The sequence below is a fragment of the Heptranchias perlo genome, chromosome 11, assembly GCF_035084215.1.
Source record: "Heptranchias perlo isolate sHepPer1 chromosome 11, sHepPer1.hap1, whole genome shotgun sequence".
Taxonomy (NCBI): domain Eukaryota; kingdom Metazoa; phylum Chordata; class Chondrichthyes; order Hexanchiformes; family Hexanchidae; genus Heptranchias; species Heptranchias perlo.
The window spans coordinates 12,353,175-12,371,029 of NC_090335.1; the positions used below are offsets into that span (position 1 = coordinate 12,353,175).

Consider the following 17,855-nt stretch of genomic DNA (forward strand, 5'->3'; position numbering starts at 1 on the left):
CAGGCACGATGGGCCGAATGACCTCCTTCTGTGCTGTGTGATTCTATTTCAGAAAGTCTTGGCAGTAAACAACTGTATTCATTACCATATACATCACAAGTAACATAGCCTACCGCAGAATCAGAAAAAGTCTCCAATGACTGAGTCTCCTTTAATCCTTCTGGAATTTGCATTCGAAGCTCTATAAGAGGAGAAATGAATCATGAGTAGATCTCCCGTGGTGCTCCTAGTAAGGGGAGGGGGGTACACATCCCCGCTGAAAGAATTTGAAAATTAGTTAGTAAGATGGTGAAGTATAAAATAACTGCAGGCGCTAGGAACGTGAAACAAAAATAGAAAATACTGGAAACACTCTGCAGATCAGTCAGCCTCTGCGGAGAGAGCAGAGGAGTAAATTGTTCAAGTTGGGACCTCTCATCAGAACTGTGGAACTCGCTACCACATGGAGTGGTTGAGCGAATAGTATAGATGTATTTAAGGGGAAACTAGATAAGTATGAGGGAGAAAGGAATAGAAGGATATGCTGATAGGGTTAGTTGAAGTAGGGTGGGAGGAGGCTCGTGTGGATCATAAACTCCGGCATAGACCAGTTGGGCCGAATGGCCTGTTTCTGTGCTGTAAATTCTATGTAACTGAAAGATATTGCAGATAAACAATATTTAAAAAGGAACAGAACAAAGGGAAGGGGGAAGGGGAAACACACACACACACAAGACAGAATGACCTGTATGGAAAACAGGAGATGGTTAAATGGCAGAAGTGATATTAACATAAGACAGTAGGAGGTAAAAGGTGAGAAGTCAAAGAAATGTGAGGTGGGGGTGGGGGCGGTAAGGTAGGTCGAAATGGAACTGCGAAAAACTGGCAAAACAGAGGAGGGTTCAACGGGCCAGAAGCCTGGGAGGAGAAAAATAGGTCAGCACCAAGGGTGCAGACTGCTCACGCACCCTCCCTCCCCCGAGGGATCCCACCTCAAACAGCAGCCTGTAGAACGATGAGGTGCCGCTCCTCGAGCTCACGTTGAGCTTCGTTGCAACAGTGTAGAAGGCCAATGACAGAGAGGTCAGGGTGGGAGTGGGTGTTGAACTGTGAATTAAAGGGAAGCTCAGGACTGCACTTGCGTATAAATACTTCCTGTGAAGTAAGTGCTTTTTCATTGACTCCTGAAAAAATAAGTCTTTTCCTTCCCAATAAATGTCTCCATGTAATATGGGGGGAAAGGGCTCTTTATATTTACGTTCCATCTGTTTAGGGTGGGGCTTTTTATAGTGAAGGCCAAGGGAAATTTCAGCTTTGGGGTGGGAGGAGAGACCAGATCAGAGAGGAGAGCAGCAGCGGAAAGGAATGTCTGATGTTTTCTCCTGCAGCCCATATCCTGTCTCCATCCCCCCCACCCCTTCCCATGACCAACTTGTCCCCTCTATCGACCCCTGTCCCTCACTCCACTGTTGCCTCCCCTTTTCCTTCCTGCCCTATCCCTCACTACAGTTCCCTCACACTAAGCCATGGCTTCTCCCCTCTCCTTTAATGTAATGTCCCAAGGCGCTTCACAGGAGTGTTATCAGACAAAAATTGACACCGATCCACATAAAGAGATATTAGGACAGGTGACCAAAAGCTTAGTCAAACAGGTAGGTTTTAAAGAGCATCTTAAAGGAGGAGAGAGAGAGATAGCGAAGCGGAGATGTTTAGGGAGTGAATTCCAGAGCTTGGGGCCTAGGCAGCTGAAGGCACGGCCGCCAATGGTGGAGCGAAGGAAATCGCGGATGTGCAAGAGGCCAGAATTGGAGAAACGCAGTGAACTCGGAGGGTTGTAGGGCTGGAGGAGGTTACAGAGATAGGGAGGGGTGAGGCCATGGGCCATTTACTTCAGTGGCCCATTTACTCAACATTAAAGCACAAACTAACCTTGCCCTTTTTGGTGCTAGTCCTGATTTACAAGAAAACTTTCTTCAAAAAAACTGGTAGAGATGAAAAGAGTTTGTCAACACCAAAGTACTAGGTGGCTTCCTGAAAGACCAGACGTTGCTAATGAATTGGGTCTTTGAAAGAAAACACTTCCCATCTGGCATATTAATTGACAATCATCTGCCTACAGAATTGCAACACAGTGTGGGGCTGCCCCAAAAGGCTTTTGCTTAGAACACATTTTAAAATTGTTTATGTCCAAGTCTTTTCTGTGGGCAAATGGCCAAAGAATCCTACACCATGACTGGGATTAATATAAAAACATGCAGAAATATAATTAAAAGGTGGACACAGGGACAAGGAGAGGTGTAGAAAATACAAAGCATAGCTGCAGACACAGAACACAATTATTCCAGTAAGACATCAATCAGGGAAGAGGTGAGGACCATGAAAGATGTTAATGAGGCCAAAACTGCAGATGAAGATAATCTGGCTCGGAATTTGCTCCAAAAATAACCGAGCGCCAAACAGGGCTCACCGTTATTTAAGGGCATATGGAAGAGCAACTTCTGGCGAGCACGTATGCGCAGTCAAACACGCAAATCCGGAAGTTGCTCTAGGAGATTCCCTGCTGGTTTGAAAGCTGCGCGGGAAGGACAGCTCGCTGGTGAAACGAATGGACCAGCGTGAAGTTGCTGCTCTGCCCAGCTGGAAACAAACTAATCTACACAGAAAAAGGTACGCTGGCTTCTTTTTTTAAGGTCCAAACTAACTTTTAAAGGCGTGGTAAGTCTTAATGACTGCCAAACAACCTCTCTGGCAATGAAAATTAACTTTCAAAAACGTGGACTCTCATTTCTTCTGATTTTAAATGTTGTTGGAGATTTTTTTTAAAAAACGTTTTATTTTTAATTTTAATTTTTTTTACTTTTTATTTCTGTCTCCTTTATTTCTTTCTTTTAATTAGATATTTCTTACCCTCTCTCTATTTTGCTTTCTCTAATTGATTTTACATTGAATTTACTATTCTAGCTTTCACTTCCGGGTTCTGAATCTGCGCAGCTTGTCAAGGATGCTTCAATCTGATTTTGAGCGGTCCCCTCAACCATCGCTCACAGATTCCCGGGAGAGGACGCTACAATTCTTGCATCTCACCATTAGAGGAAGTTCCTGCAACTAAAGCCCGTGGGTCGTTTGCAGGCGCTGCTCGTTCGCCGGTCAGAGCAAATTCCAGGCCATTATGGTTAATATACTAAGTGACAACTTCCTTCATCTGGGAAGATACAAGCAACATGTCCTCTCTAAATCGCAATTAGTCAAGTGGAATTAATGACTGCCCCATAAAGGAGATGGAGGTCCTACCGACCCAAGGGCCTGAAACATATATCCCCAGGGATGGATGGTATTTATCCCAGAGTGATGAGAGAGACGAGGGAGGAGATTTATGAAGTACTGATGGTCATTACGAGGGAGTCAATAAACAATGTGGAGGCCCTGATAGATTGGAAACAGGCTATTATGGTCCATTTTTCAAAAAGCCTTGGATCTCTTAACTTAATTCTTAGCTATTTCAACATCTCTGCTTCCCACCCCAGTCATCCATTGTGACTTCTTTGAGCGAGATTACTAAATTAGTGTCAAATTATTGTATGCACTAGGAACTGAGATAAGGCCTGCCCCTAGCAGGTATGGTAGCCTAGTGGTTATGGTCTAGCAACCCAGAGATCGTGAGTTCAAATCTCACCAATGCAAGTTGCGAAACACAATTCAAAAAAATCTGGTAAATTGTGAAAGTGACCATGAAAACTGTTTGATTTTTGTATTAACCCCACTATTTAAAAAAAGGAGGGAGAGAAAATAGGGAACTACAGACCAGTTAGCCTAACATCAGTAGTAGGAAAAATGCTCGAGTCTATTATAAAGGATATGATAACAGGACACTTAGAAAATATCAACGGGGTTAGACAAACTCAACATGGATTTATGAAAGGGAAATCGTGTTTGACAAACCTACTGGAGTTTTTTGAAGATGTAACTGGTAGAATAGATAAGGGAGAACCAGTGGATGTGGTTTATTTGGATTTTCAGAAGGCTTTTGATAAAGTCCCACATAAGAGGTTAGTGTGCAAAATTAAAGCACATGGGATTGGGGGTAATATACTGACATGTTTTGAAAATTGGTTAACAGACAAGAAACAGAGAGTAGGAATAAATGGGTCTTTTTTTGGGGTGGCAGGCAGTGACTAGTGGGGTATCGCAGGGATCAGTGCTTGGGCCCCAGCTATTCACAATATATATCAATGATTTGGATGAGGGAACCAAATGTAATATTTCCAAATTTGCTGATGACACAAAACTAGGTGGGATTGTGAGTTGTGAGGACGATGCAAAGAGGCTTCAAGGCGATTTAGACAAGTTGAGTGAGTGGGCAAATACATGGCAGATGCATTAACATGGATAAATGTGAAGTTATGCACTTCGGAAGGAAAAACAGAAAGGCAGAGTATTATTTAAATGGTGATAGATTGGGGAATGTTGATGTACAAAGGGACCTGGGTGTCCTTGTACACCAGTCACTGAAAGTAAACATGTAGGCGCAGCAAGCAGTTAGGAAGGCAAATAGTATGTTGGCCTTCATTGCAAGAGGATTTGATACAGGAGCAAGGATGTCTTACTGCAGTTATACAGAGCCTTGGTGAGACCACACCTGGAGTATTGTGTGCAGTTTTGGTCTCCTTACCCAAGAAAGGATATACTTGCCATAGAGGGAGTGCAGCAAAGGTTCACCAGACTGATTCGTGGGATGGCAGGACTGTCGTATGAGGAGAGATTGGGTCGACTCGGCCTGTATTCACATGAGTTTAGAAGAATAAGAGGTGATCTCATTGAAACATATAAAATTCTGACAGAGCTAGACAGACTGGATGTAGGGAGGATGTTTCCCCTGGCTGGGGGTCCAGAACAAGGGGTCACAGTCTCAGGATATGGGGTAGGACATTTAGGACTGAGATGAGGAGAAATTTCTTCACTCAGAGGGTGGTGAACCTGTGACAATCTCTACCACAGAAGGCTGTGGAGGCCAAGTCACTAAATATATTTAAGAAGGAGCTAGATAGATTTATAGACACAAAAGGCATCAAGGGATATGGGGAGAGAGCAGGAATATGGTATTGAGAGAGAGGATCAGCCATGATCATATTGAATGGCGGAGCAGGCTCGAAGGGCCGAATGCCCTACTCCTGCTCCTATTTTCTATGTTTCTATGTCTAAAAACCCAACTGGTTCACTAATTTTTGTCAGGGAAGGGAACCAGCCACCCCGACCTGGTCTGGGCCTACATGACTCCAGCCCTACACTATATGGTTGACTCTTAATGCCTTCGGGGCAACTAGGGATGGGCAACAAATACTGCCTTGTCAGTGTCACTCACTTCCCAAGAACAAAATGAAAAAAGGCTCTTATAACAAAGAAAGAGAGATATTAATGGAACACTCTGGGCTGGAGTCAAATCCAGGTCTCAGGAGAAGAAAGGACAGTATGCTAACCCAGTCCCTCTGTATGAAAATTTAGTGCAAAGAATTCACTTCAGGGACATTTATGCAATTTTGATGTGCAATGAAGATAGCCGTTGCCAATTTTTTCCCCTCCAATTTTCCATCCAATATAAAATTAGCAAAAATCTGGTATGTACACGGCACAAGCTGAACGGCACACACAAGTACGTGTATCAGTACACATGTCGAATGAAAAAATACATTATAAGGCTGTAAAACTGCACTGCATAGAGACATCAGTATAAATTGGCCAGCTCCTCTTAATCCACTTGTGTGAATCTCATACTGAGGCACCAGGATTCCTTACAAACAAGGAAAATAATGCAGGTTAAAATCTTGCTTCAGCGGCAAGCATTTTTTTTGTGCCAGCAGGGTTTTAAATCCCTCCCTATCTCTGTAACCTCCTCCAACCCTACAACCCTTTGAGATCTCTGCGCTCCTCAAATTCTGGATTTTTGCGCATCCCCGATTTTAATCGCTTCACCATTGGCGGCCGTGCCTTCAGCTGACTAGGCCCTAAGCTCTGGAATTCCCTCCTTAAACCTCTCCGCCTCTCTCTCTCCCTTTAAGATGCTCCTTAAAAGCTACCTCTTTGACCAAGCTTTTGGTCACCTGTCCTAATATCTCCTTATGTGACTCAGTGTCAAATTTTGTCTGATAACGCTCCTGTGAAGCACCTTGGGACGTTTTACTACATTAAAGGTGCTATATAAATGCAAGTTGTTGTTGCTGTTTTGTATGTCTTCTAATGAATATTGGATGCTGAGAATTGTCGAGAAACCTCAGCCAGCCAAGGAGTGGCCACTTGTTGGAAAATGGAAACAACTGGAGGGAAGTGAAATGGTCTAACCCAGATTCTACCCACCTAATGTAGGGAATGCAGCCTGTCGATCATATGTGGCCCTCTGAGCCCTGCCAAATGGTGGATATCTCCTGAATCATCTGTATCAGCAACTTGAGATATAAAGAAAAAGAAAGATTTGCATTTATATAGCGCGTTTCAAGACCTCAAAACGTCCCAAAGCGCTTTACAGCCAATGAGGTACCTTTAGAGTGTAATCACTATTGTAATGTAGGAAACGCGGCAGCCAATTTGCACACAGCAAGGTTCCACAAACAGCAATGTAACAATGACCAGATAATCTGTTTTTTTTTATATGTTGGTTGAGGGATAAATATTGGCCAGGACACTGCGGAGAACTCCACTGTTGTTTTTCCAAAATAGTGCCATGGGATCTTTTACGTTCATTTGAGAGTGCAGATGGGGCCTCGATTTGATGTCTCATCCGAAAAACGGCACCTCCGACAGTGCAGCACTCCCTCAGTACTGCACTGGAGTGTCAGCCTGGACTTTGTGCTCAAGTCTCTGGAGTGGGACTGGAACGTACGACCTTCTGACTCAGAGGGGAGTGTGTTACCCACTGAGCCACAGAGCAGAAATCCCATCCTCACAAAGCACAGAGGACGTGTCATTATCGTAACTGCCCACGCCTGTAAGGGCACATCAATTCCACCAGGGGGAGGTCGGAGCAGACCGCAGCCCTCAGACGCTCCTTTAGGGCGTCCCACTAAAGATAAGAAAAAGTTTGTTTGATCCTCTGCGTCTAAGGAAGTAAAAATCCTTATAATTGAAGATAATCGACCCCCAGTGCAAAAAAATTAAAATAAAACCCCTTGAAACAAGATAGGACTAAGCATGCGACATAAACTGCAGCACAATCATAACTCACCCATCAATGAAGAACCTGGTGTATCCAGTGAAATCCAGACCGTCTGAGTCTGTATTGTAGTAATTTCTCTTCGATTTGCTGCCTCGCCTTTCAGCAGTGTAGGAGACGGTGAATCGTCAGTGGCGAATCCTGTTCCACCAGAAAATTTCCTGTTTGAAATGATTTCCACATTATTAAAATGGAACAACAACTGCGACCCCAAAGTGAGTGCTATTGGTAGATGTTCTACATAGAAACATAGAAAATAGGAGCAGGAGTAGGCCATTCGGCCCTTCGAGCCTGCTCCGCCATTCAATATGAGCATGGCTGATCCTCTCTCTCAATACCATATTCAGCTCTCTTCCCCATACCCCTTGATGCCTTTTGTGTCTAGAAATCTATCTAGCTCCTTCTTAATTATATTTAGTGACTTGGCCTCCACAGCCTTCTGTGGTAGAGAATTCCACAGGTTCACCATCCTCTGAGTGAAGAAATTTCTCCTCATCTCAGTCCTAAATGTCCTACCCCATATCCTGAGACTGTGACCCCTCGTTCTGGGCCCCCCCCAGCCAGGGGAAACATCCCCCCTGCATCCAGTCTGTCGAGCCCTGTCAGAACTTTATATTTTTCAATGAGATCCCCTCTCATTCTTCTAAACTCAAGTGAATACAGGCCGAGTTGACCCAATCGCTCCTCATACGACAGTCCTGCTATCTCAGGAATCAGTCTGGTGAACCTTCGCTGCACTCTCTCCATGGCAAGTATATCCTTTCTTAGGTAAGGAGACCAAAACTGCACACAATACTCCAGGTGTGGTCTCACCAAGGCCCTGTATAACTGCAGTAAGACATCCTTGCTCCTATACTCAAATCCTCTTGCAATGAAGGTCAACATACCATTTGCCTTCCTAACTGCTTGCTGCACCTGCATGTTTGCTTTCAGTGACTGGTGTACAAGGACACCCAGGTCCCTTTGTACATCAACATTCCCCAATCTATCACCATTTAAATAATACTCTGCCTTTCTGTTTTTCCTTCCGAAGTGGATAACTTCACATTTATCCATATTATACTGCATCTGCCATGTATTTGCCCACTCACTCAACTTGTCTAAATCGCCTTGAAGACTCTTTGCATCCTCCTCACAACTCACAATCCCACCTAGTTTTGTGTCATCAGCAAATTTGGAAATATTACATTTGGTTCCCTCATCCAAATCATCGATATATATTGTGAATAGCTGGAGCCCAAGCACTGATCCCTGCAGTACCCCACTAGTCACTGCCTGCCACCCCAAAAAAGACCCATTTATTCCTACACTCTGTTTCCTGTCTGTTAACCAATTTTCAATCCATGTCAGTATATTACCCCCAATCCCATGTGCTTTAATTTTGCACACTAAGCTCTTATGTGGGACTTTATTAAAGGCCTTCTGAAAATCCAAATAAACCACATCCACTGGTTCTCCCTTATCTATTCTACCAGTTACATCCTCAAAAAACTCCAGTAGGTTTGTCAAACACGATTTCCCTTTCAAAAATCCATGTTGACTTTGTCTAATCCCATTGATATTTTCGAAGTGTCCTGTTATCACATTCTTTATAATAGACTCTAGCATTTTCCTTACTACTGATGTTAGGCTAACCAGTCTGTAGTTCCCTGTTTTTTCGCTCCCTCCTTTTTTAAATAGTGGGGTTACATTTGCCACCCTCCAATCTGCAGGAACTGTTCCATAATCTATAGAATTTTGGGAGATGACAACTAATGCATCCACTATTTCCATGGCTACCTCTTTTAGTACTCTGGGATGCAGATTATCAGGCCCTGGGGATTTATCGGCTTTCAGTCCCATTAATTTCTCCAGCACTATTTTTTTACTAATACTAATTTCCTTTAATTCCTCCTCACTAGTCCCTTGGTTCCCTAGCATTTCTGGGAAGTTATTTGTGTCCTCTTCCGTGAAGACAGAACCAAAGTATTTGTTTAATTGCTCTGCCATTTCCTTGTTCCCCATTATAAATTCTCCCGTTTCTGACTGTAAGGGACCTACATTTGTCTTCACTAATCTTTTTCTTTTTACCCAGTTTGTCGATCATTTGTACATTTGTAGATCATTTCCACGTTTCAGCTTGAGCTATATATTAAACAACCTTGGTCAACAAAAGAGGGGAGAGATAGTATAAAACTAAAAGAAAGGGCTTACACAAATATAAAGAATATTGGAGACCCTGCAGACTGGGAGATGTAAAGAGCAGTAAACGGATAGAAAGAAAGGAGTAAGTGCTTCAAAAAGGAAATACGAGAAAAAACTTGCAAGGGATATCAAAGATAACACAAAGTTTTTACAAGTATATTAAGAGAAAGAGGGTGGCTAAGGGTAATGTGGGCTCCTTAAAGACAGAGGCAGGTGATATTTTAATTGAAAATATGGAAATGGCAGACTTGCTAAATGATTACTTTGTATCCGTCTTGACAGTAGATGATGAGGATAAAGTACCAGAGATACAAGGAAAATTAAAAATAAATCAATGGGGGGAATTAACTAGATTTAACATAAGTAAAAAAATGGTAATATCTTCAGGTGTGACACTGAGCTGCAGGTTCAACCCATGCACTGCACTGAGTTACAGGCTCCTAGCAGAAGCAGTTAATGCTGCGGGAATGAACTCCTTCAGCTCCATGCTCAATTCCTCAGATAATGAAGCGGTCCATGCCCGCATGCAGCAAGGCCTGGACAACATCCAGGCTTGGGCTGATAAGTGGCAAGTAACATTAACGCCAGACAAGTGCCAGGCAGTGACCATCTCCAACAAGAGTCTAACCACCTCCCCTCGACATTCAAGAGCATCCTGGGCGTCCCCATTGACCAGAAACCCAACTGGACCAGCCACATAAATGCCGTGGTTACTAGAGGAGGTCAGAGACTGGGTATACTGTGGCAAGTGACTCACCTCCTGACTCCCCAAAGCCTCTCCACCATCGACAAGGCACAGGTCAGGAGTGTAATGGAATACTCTCCACTTGCCCAGATGGGTGCAGCTGCAACAACAACAATCAAGAAGCTCCAGGACAAAGCAGTCTGCTTGATTGGCAGCCCATCCACCACCTTAAACATTCACTCCCTCCACTACCGGTGCACTGTGGCTGCAGTATGTACTAGCTACAGGATGCACTGCAGCAACTTACCAAGGCACCTCCCAAACCCGCGCACTCCACCACCTAGAAGGACAAGGGCAGCAGGTAGAGTAGACAGGGCTTGATGGCCGGCGCGGACACGATGGGCCGAAGGGCCTCTATCCGTGCTGTATAACTCTATGACTCTATGACTCATCTATGACTCTAGGTGCTTGGGAACAACCCCACCTCCAAGTTCCCCTCCAAGTCACACACCATCATGACTTAAACATGTAATCGCCGTTGCTTCATCATTGCTGAGTCAACGTCCTGGAATTCCCTACTTAACAGTATTGTGGGAGCACCTTTACCACACGGACTGCAGTGATTCAAGAAGGCAGCCCACCACCACCTTCTCAAGGGCAACTAGGGATGGGCAATAAATGCTGGTCTTGCTTGGCAAGTTTCTGGTTAACAATGGGGTCGGTGGTCCAGGGGTACAGTAGTGTACTGATTATATTACTAGACTAGTTATCCAGAGACCAGGACTAATAATCCAGAGAACACAAGTTCAAATCTTTGCCCGTGTTGCCCACATCCTGAGAATGAATTAAAAAAGTAGTTTAAAAGGATTAAGTACTCTTCAGACAAATATGGTTCATATTACACTGGGAAGGATGTAGTGTTAGCTGGGGAGGGCAGATAGACAGGGGAGAATAGAGGAGATGAATAGACATGATCAAATGTTGTTTGATTACCTTTGGGGATTAGAAAGTGTGTACAAGACTCATATATTAGTTATAAAACAGTGCTGCTTCACCTTTCACTTTCAGAGGCCTGGAGTGAATCGGAGGACAACGAAGCTTCAAAACTTGTTTCTGATTCTGCATCGGAGCTGGTGAGATTTCTTAATACATTAATAACTGAAAGTCAAAGATAAACACAATTTATCCTTTTCAGTTCATTCAGTATAAGATTTTTCAACAGCAAATATTACTTTCAAAGTTACCTTCTTCTATTGTACTCCTACTTTCTTCCGAGGAGATCTGTACGGTCGAGTTGTCTGCACTTAAAGGTTCATCCAAACTAAACTCTTTATCGGCATACTCATTGTCAAAACTGCTGGTTGCTGCAGTTAGTGAGCTACTCACAGAAGAAGGGTGGCTCTGCGTCACGTGATCTTGCACGGAATTCTCCAGGGCCAGTTCTTCAGTGGTGTTGAACTGTCCTTGGAGATTTTCAATGTTTTCCGGTGTGACCGCTGATGCTCTTTCTGCAGACTGGGGCTGTGCTGACATCGAGAGATTTTCTTCATCAACACCACCATCATCAGTAGGCCTGTGTTCCTCACTCATCCTCCTTGTGTTTTTCACGTCAGAATGCCCTGAAGCGCTTCACTGCCATGAAAGAAACTTTGTTATATCCTTCAAAAGAAAATCAATCAGAAAAATAACTTCCACTACACAAGTAAACACAGTTTGCAGACAGTTTTTGTATCATAGAATTTTACAGCACAGGAGGCCATTCGGGCCATCCTGCCTGTGCTGGCTCTTTGAAAGAGCTATCCAATTAGTCCCGCTCCCCACTCTTTCCCCATAGCCATGCAATTTTTTCCCCTTCAAGTATTTATTCAATTCCCTTTTGAAAGTTACTATTGTATCTGCTTCTACCACCCTTTCAGGCAGTGCATTCTAAATCATAACAACTCGCTGTGAAAAAAAGAATTCTCTTCATCATGATGGAGTTGAGAGACTTCAGAAACGTGCTCCACACAGCCACTGGGTGGCCAGAACCTACGACTACAAACGCCATGGCAGCTGACATAGCAAGATTGAACAGGAAGTGTTGACACATCTTTACTCAGAGATTAGTGAGAATGTGGAACTCACCACCACATGGAGTGGTTGAGGCGAATAGCACAGATGCATTTAAGGGGAAGCTAGATAAGTACACGAGGGAGATAGGAATAGAAGGGTTAGGTGAAGTAGGGTGGGAGGAGGCTCGTGTGGATCATAAACTAGTTGGGTCAAATGGCCTGTTTCTGTGCTGTAAATATTATGTAATTTACAATGGTAAATGTTGACCAAGAAGGAAGTACACACCCTACCCAAGATGATTTGTACACAGGTATCATCTTTGAACATAACTGCTGTTGGCTGAACTGTAACATGCACTTTATCTGCATTGGAAGGAGTCACATTTGACTCCCACATGCACTGCAGAAATATCGACTCAAATGATACATCAAACATACCACAGCCCACGAAGTACCACCAATTCACTCTAACTACAAAATATGCCCGTTCACTAGTAGGCAATGTTCCAATTCACCACAAAAGTCATCATTGGCCTCATACTTTTTTCAGACCCAACACTCCTGCTTCTCTGATCTAACCACTGGCACAGATTCAGCAGCACACGTTAGCACAGTTTATATTCCTTCCAATGATAAAATGCTTCCCTTTTTGTGGTTCATCTTACGCCCTCAACTCCACTCCCCCTCCCCTGCCCCCAGACTAAACAGGTGGGTAAAATACCTGCGGGGCATCTGCTAATCTGAACAGGTCTTGTATGGGCACATGGAACTGGGAAAGCACCAAGCTATCTGAGCACCCATCTCATCAGCCAACCTTACCCCTCCCTCCCCCACTCTTGGGATTCCCTCTCCCTAAAGTGCAATCCCACATCCCTCTCCCTGCTCAGAGGACGGAGAGCTGGTCTGAGGTAGGTGAAAGTGTAACAAACCCCCTCAACTGAACTCCAAACAGCCAACAAGGTTAGTGTTTACAGATTGCTGCTCCACTCTTAGCAAAAAAATTACACCCATCCCACTTGACTATCCCCTTTGACATAATGTACTGGAAAGTTGGGGAAGAGTGGGGGCGGGGGGGGGGGAAGGAAGGGGAAATGGGGAGAGGAAAGGAGGTGGAAAGAAAAGGAGGGGGGAGGAGGAGGAGGAGGAAAGAGGGGTTCCCCTCAGAAGCGCCCCGAGCTGCAAGTGGGGCTTTTGCGGGCTTTGAGAAGGCTGGGAGCGCCTATTTAACATTCGGTAACCCGGAGCTTTCCGTCGCCGCCAAATGTTCCCCAACCGAACAAGTAAAGTTAAAAGACCCGATTTAAAACTTCGTATGAAAAGTGGGGTATTTTTTTTAGAAAAGTTAAACGAGCCCTCGCGAAGTTTGCCCCGAATGAATGTAGTTGCAAACACAGATTGACGATCCCCGGTTCCCCCGCGGAGGGGTTCTTACCGTCTGTCGGTGCCTCATTATTTACTTTGACAGCGGCCGTGCACCGGTCCCGGAGCGCGAGCTCAGCCGGCCTGCTTCATTGTTACACTGTCTCTATGGCAACCGCAGTCAGTGAGTGACAGGCACCAGGCTCCTCGCTGCAGCAAGTGCGCACTGGGCCATTGAGGTTCCCAAAACCTTCCCAAATCAGCCTGGAAAGCCTGCATTTGGAAAAATTCCAAATAAATCAACCTGGAAAGCCTGCATTTGGAAAAATTCCAAATAAATCAACCTGGGAATCCTGCATTTAGAAAAATTCCAAATAAATCAGCCTGGAAATCTGGATTTTAGCAATGGAGACTGCAAATAACAGCTACATTTTAATGCAGAAAGATATAATAACCTTAGTAAATTGGGTAAACTGTTAAATTAGGTAAACTGTTAAAAGTCTTGAGTGCAAAATATCAGTCTGTCTAGGAGCCCTATTGCGAGCTATCCATTTCTTGCCTCTCGAGGCCTACAGTATGCTGGAAGATGGGAGGCAACATATACTGGGTTGAAAGTGGGGTTGCTCGGCCAGGGATGGGTAGGGTTGGGTGGGGTGGTGGAATGGGGCAAGGGGATGGTGTTCATTGTGGAAAGGAGCAGATATGATTTGGAAGGAAGTGGGAGGGGATGGGGAGCTGTACCCAGGAGGAATCATAAGAGAATGGGGTATAGCAGCCTTGGTAGTCCGAGAACTCTTAGTGGAGGGACTTGAACTGGATGAGTGATTTAATAAAGGTGTTCAAAATTATTAGGGGTTTTGATAGAGTAGATACAGAGAAACTGTTTCCACTGGGAGGAGAGTCAGTAACCAGAGGACACAGATTTAAGATAATTGGCAAAAAATGCAGGGGGGACATGAGGAGAATTTTGTTTTGCAGCACTTTGTTACAATCTGGAATGCACTGCCTGAAAGGTGGTGGAAGCAGATTCAATTGTAACTTTTAAAAGGAAATTGTATATATTCTTGGAAAAGAGAAATTTGCAGGGCTAAGGGGAAAGAGCAGGGGAGTGGGACTAATTGGATAGCTCTTTCAAAGAGGTGGCACGGGCACAATGGGCCGAATGGCCTCCTTCTGTGCTGTATGATTCTATGGTATTTACTGTGCCCTGTAAATCAACTACTGTTCACAGCTGATTCCCTAACAACCCTGGATGACCACATCATATGGATGCCGTTTAGTCCCTGAAGAGTGGGGAACGATGTGCAGGATGTTATTGCCACTACTTTAATATCTAAATTAGATTGTTGGCACTTCCTTTGAATGGTGGAAAATGGAGCAAGCATTAAAGTTGGCAGAGAATGAGCAGAATGGAATTCCAGCCCATTTTCCAACCCTTGTCACCTGATTAATACTGGTCAAACAGGCAGTCCTGTGACTGAAAGTCCAGGCTGATGGGTGTGATTCTAAAAGTCCCCAGCAAAAAGGTTTTAACGCAAATGAATGTGAGGTCTTTTACTCTCAGCGGATCTCACTGCTTCTCTTCCACTCTGCCCCAACCATCTGACTATATGTACGAGCAACATCCAGTACTCAGTTACAAGTAGAGGATGAACCTTCCAGTATTTCGTTACAGATACAATCTATAAACATTCACAGCCTTCAGTTACACAGATAATTGATTCCCTCTGGGGTTGATCAGGGCCTATAGAAGGCCTCAAAGCGGAACTCACGCCAGATGAGACCTGGAAGCCCACCCAACATGCCCCCTTGATATGGGCAGCAAGCGGAAGATCCCCCCAGGTGCCCACCCTGACGAGAATTTAAAAGTCATATCCAAATGGGGCAGAATCCTAGCAGAAATGGGACCCGGCTCGTATTCCAATGTGAATGTGACTTGTGCCCTCTCAAGCTCCAAGCCAGATGACTTTTGAGATCCCTGAAAAAGTCAAATCAGAGTAATAATTAGTGGGGCTGGGCATAAGATGTAAGAATGCATCTGTCTCTTTCCTTTGGTAGGTAGATATCTGTCATCGGTTTGAAGGTCATCTGCTGTTCCTTTTGTTCTCTGGGGTGCTCCTTATCCAGAAGTGCACCGTGGAGAATGCCAACTCAGACGTCCAAAACTGGTCTGTCATACTGAACTCCCTTACACAGCAGTGCTAGTAAAAAGGGAATTCATTTTATTTTGTTTCATCCTGTCCTTGGTGCTTCTTTGTGGTGTCAGCTGTGGCTCAGTTGGTAGCACTCTCACCTCTGAGTCAGATAGTTCTGAGTTCAAGTCCAATTCCGGAGTCTTGAGCACAAAATCTAGGCTAACACTCCAGTGCAGTACTGAAGAAGTGTTGCACTGTCGGGAGGTGCCGACTTTTGGATGAGATATTAAACCGAGGCCCCGTCTGCCCACTCACGTGCCATTATTTCGAAAAAGAGTAGGGGAGTTTTCCCCGATGTCTTGGCCAATATTTATCCCTTAACCAGCATCATTAAAACAGATTATCTGGTCATTATTACATTGCTGTTTGTGGGACCTTGCTGTGTGCAAATTGGCTGCCGCATTTCCTACTTTACAACAGTGACTACACTTCAAAAAAGTACTTAATTGGCTGTACAACGCTTGGGACATCCTGAGGTTGTTGAATTCGCTATATAAATACAAGACTTTCTTTTTTATATATATCTTTTACAACTCAAAACCTCAGCTTGGAACAGGAAGTGATTTCAGGTGTGAATCTGCCTACTTCTGGCTCGATTAGGTTCCAATGCGTTAAACCACTCTCACCAGCAGTTTGTTGGAAGGAGGCAGAATAGATTCAAGTTGAGCTAAAGTTTAGATTTTTCTCAAATTGGATTCACACAGCAGGCTCAAGTCCTCTCCCTAATTCCAGCTATGGATCTCACACATTACTGTTTCAAAACAGTATTTTGAGGGAATCCCAGTGTACTCATCTTGTCGCTAATGCCATTTAGAGCTAATGATTATCCAAAGACTCTAATAGCTTTCCCCTTTAATGATCTGTAGAGATCAGTGATCAAGGGATTACTGGGAAAGCCAGCGTTTTTGCAATTTTCCTGGCACCAGCAGTACACTTGGAAGCTGAGTGTTTCATGAGAGTATGTATGAAATATCCCGACCATCTTGAGCCATTCTCATCCAGCTCAAGGATGACCAACACTTTGGTTTTCCATCCTTTGCCTCCTCCTCCCCGCCCCCTTTCCCAGGTAGGGAGCCGAGCTCACAATGTCAGAAGGAAACAGATAATGAAGTAGGGTTAAGGTTCAACCCATGAGATCAGTGGAACATTCCATTAACAGCAAAGGTAACAAAATATATTTGACCATAACATTTGACTATTAGAAATGTTAATGGGAATTTATACTTACAACCTTAAAATAAAGAGTTTTCAAGCATTCTTGCAACATTCTCATTATGTAAACAATGTAACCGTCACCACACGGACTGCAGCGGTTCAAGAAGGCGGCTCACCACCACCTTCTCGAGGGCAATTAGGGATGGGCAATAAATGCCGGCCTTGCCAGCGACGCCCACATCCCGTGAACGAATAAAAAAAAATTAAAAAAAACTTTAGTACAAATATGCAATCAATCACAATGGTACGAACAAAGGACCAATAAAGTCTGGTCCCAATCCATATAGGCCATGTTTCTTTGGGATCGGATTGGTGGTGGTTCAAAGTTCAATTCTCCGCATCTTGCTTCTCTTCACTCACTAACTTCCTTCAGTGGAAGTGGAAATAGTCGGTAATGGAACGGACATTTCTATGTTTAGATTTAATTGTATTAATCAGGTTATTTGACGTAAGTACAATGGCATTTGAGATGGGGAAGCTAGCACTTTATCAGCTTGGCTCAGTGGTGGCACTTACCTCTGAGTCAGAAGGTTGTGGGTCTACCCATTACCACATTTGAGCACATTTTTTTTTTAATACATTCTCAGGATATGGGTATCGCTGGCAAGACCAGCATTTATTGCCCAACTCTAATTGCCCTTGAGAAGGTGGTGGTGAGCCGCCTTCTTGAACCGTTGCAGTCCGTGTGGTGAAGGTTCTCCCACAGTGCTGTTAGGTAGGGAGTTCCAGGATTTTGACCCAGCGATGATGAAGGAACGGCGATATATTTCCAAGTCGGGATGGTGTGTGACTTGGAGGGGAATGTGCAGGTGGTGTTGTTCCCATGTGCCTGCTGCCCTTGTCCTTCTAGGCGGTAGAGGTCGCGGGTTTTGGAGTTGCTGTCGAAGAAGCCTTGGCGAGTTGCTGCAGTGCATCCTGTGGATTGTACACACTGCAGCCATGGTGCACCGGTGGTGAAGGGAGTGAATGTTTAGGGCAGTGGATGG

The 17,855-nt window shown here is 44.3% G+C and overlaps 1 protein-coding gene across 6 annotated transcripts in view; it reads right to left on the minus strand.

The window, feature by feature from the left end:
* The window catches only part of LOC137327100 (glutamate-rich protein 6-like), a 66,518-nt gene extending 52,899 nt beyond the window's left edge, over positions 1–13,619 (minus strand). For 5 of the 6 annotated variants that reach the window (XM_067992541.1, XM_067992539.1, XM_067992542.1 and 2 more), the window contains exons 1-5: positions 13,533–13,619; positions 11,294–11,681; positions 11,105–11,207; positions 7,193–7,341; positions 114–181 (exon numbers count right to left, since the gene is read on the minus strand). In XM_067992541.1, coding sequence (XP_067848642.1) covers positions 114–181; positions 7,193–7,341; positions 11,105–11,207; positions 11,294–11,639 — 666 coding nt within the window. In that variant the 5' untranslated portion in view covers positions 11,640–11,681; positions 13,533–13,619. Of the gene's footprint in view, positions 1–113; positions 182–7,192; positions 7,342–11,104; positions 11,208–11,293; positions 11,709–13,532 lie in introns of all 6 variants that reach the window. The other variant, XM_067992538.1, reaches the window with a different exon arrangement.
* Positions 13,620–17,855: the final 4,236 nt, after the last annotated feature.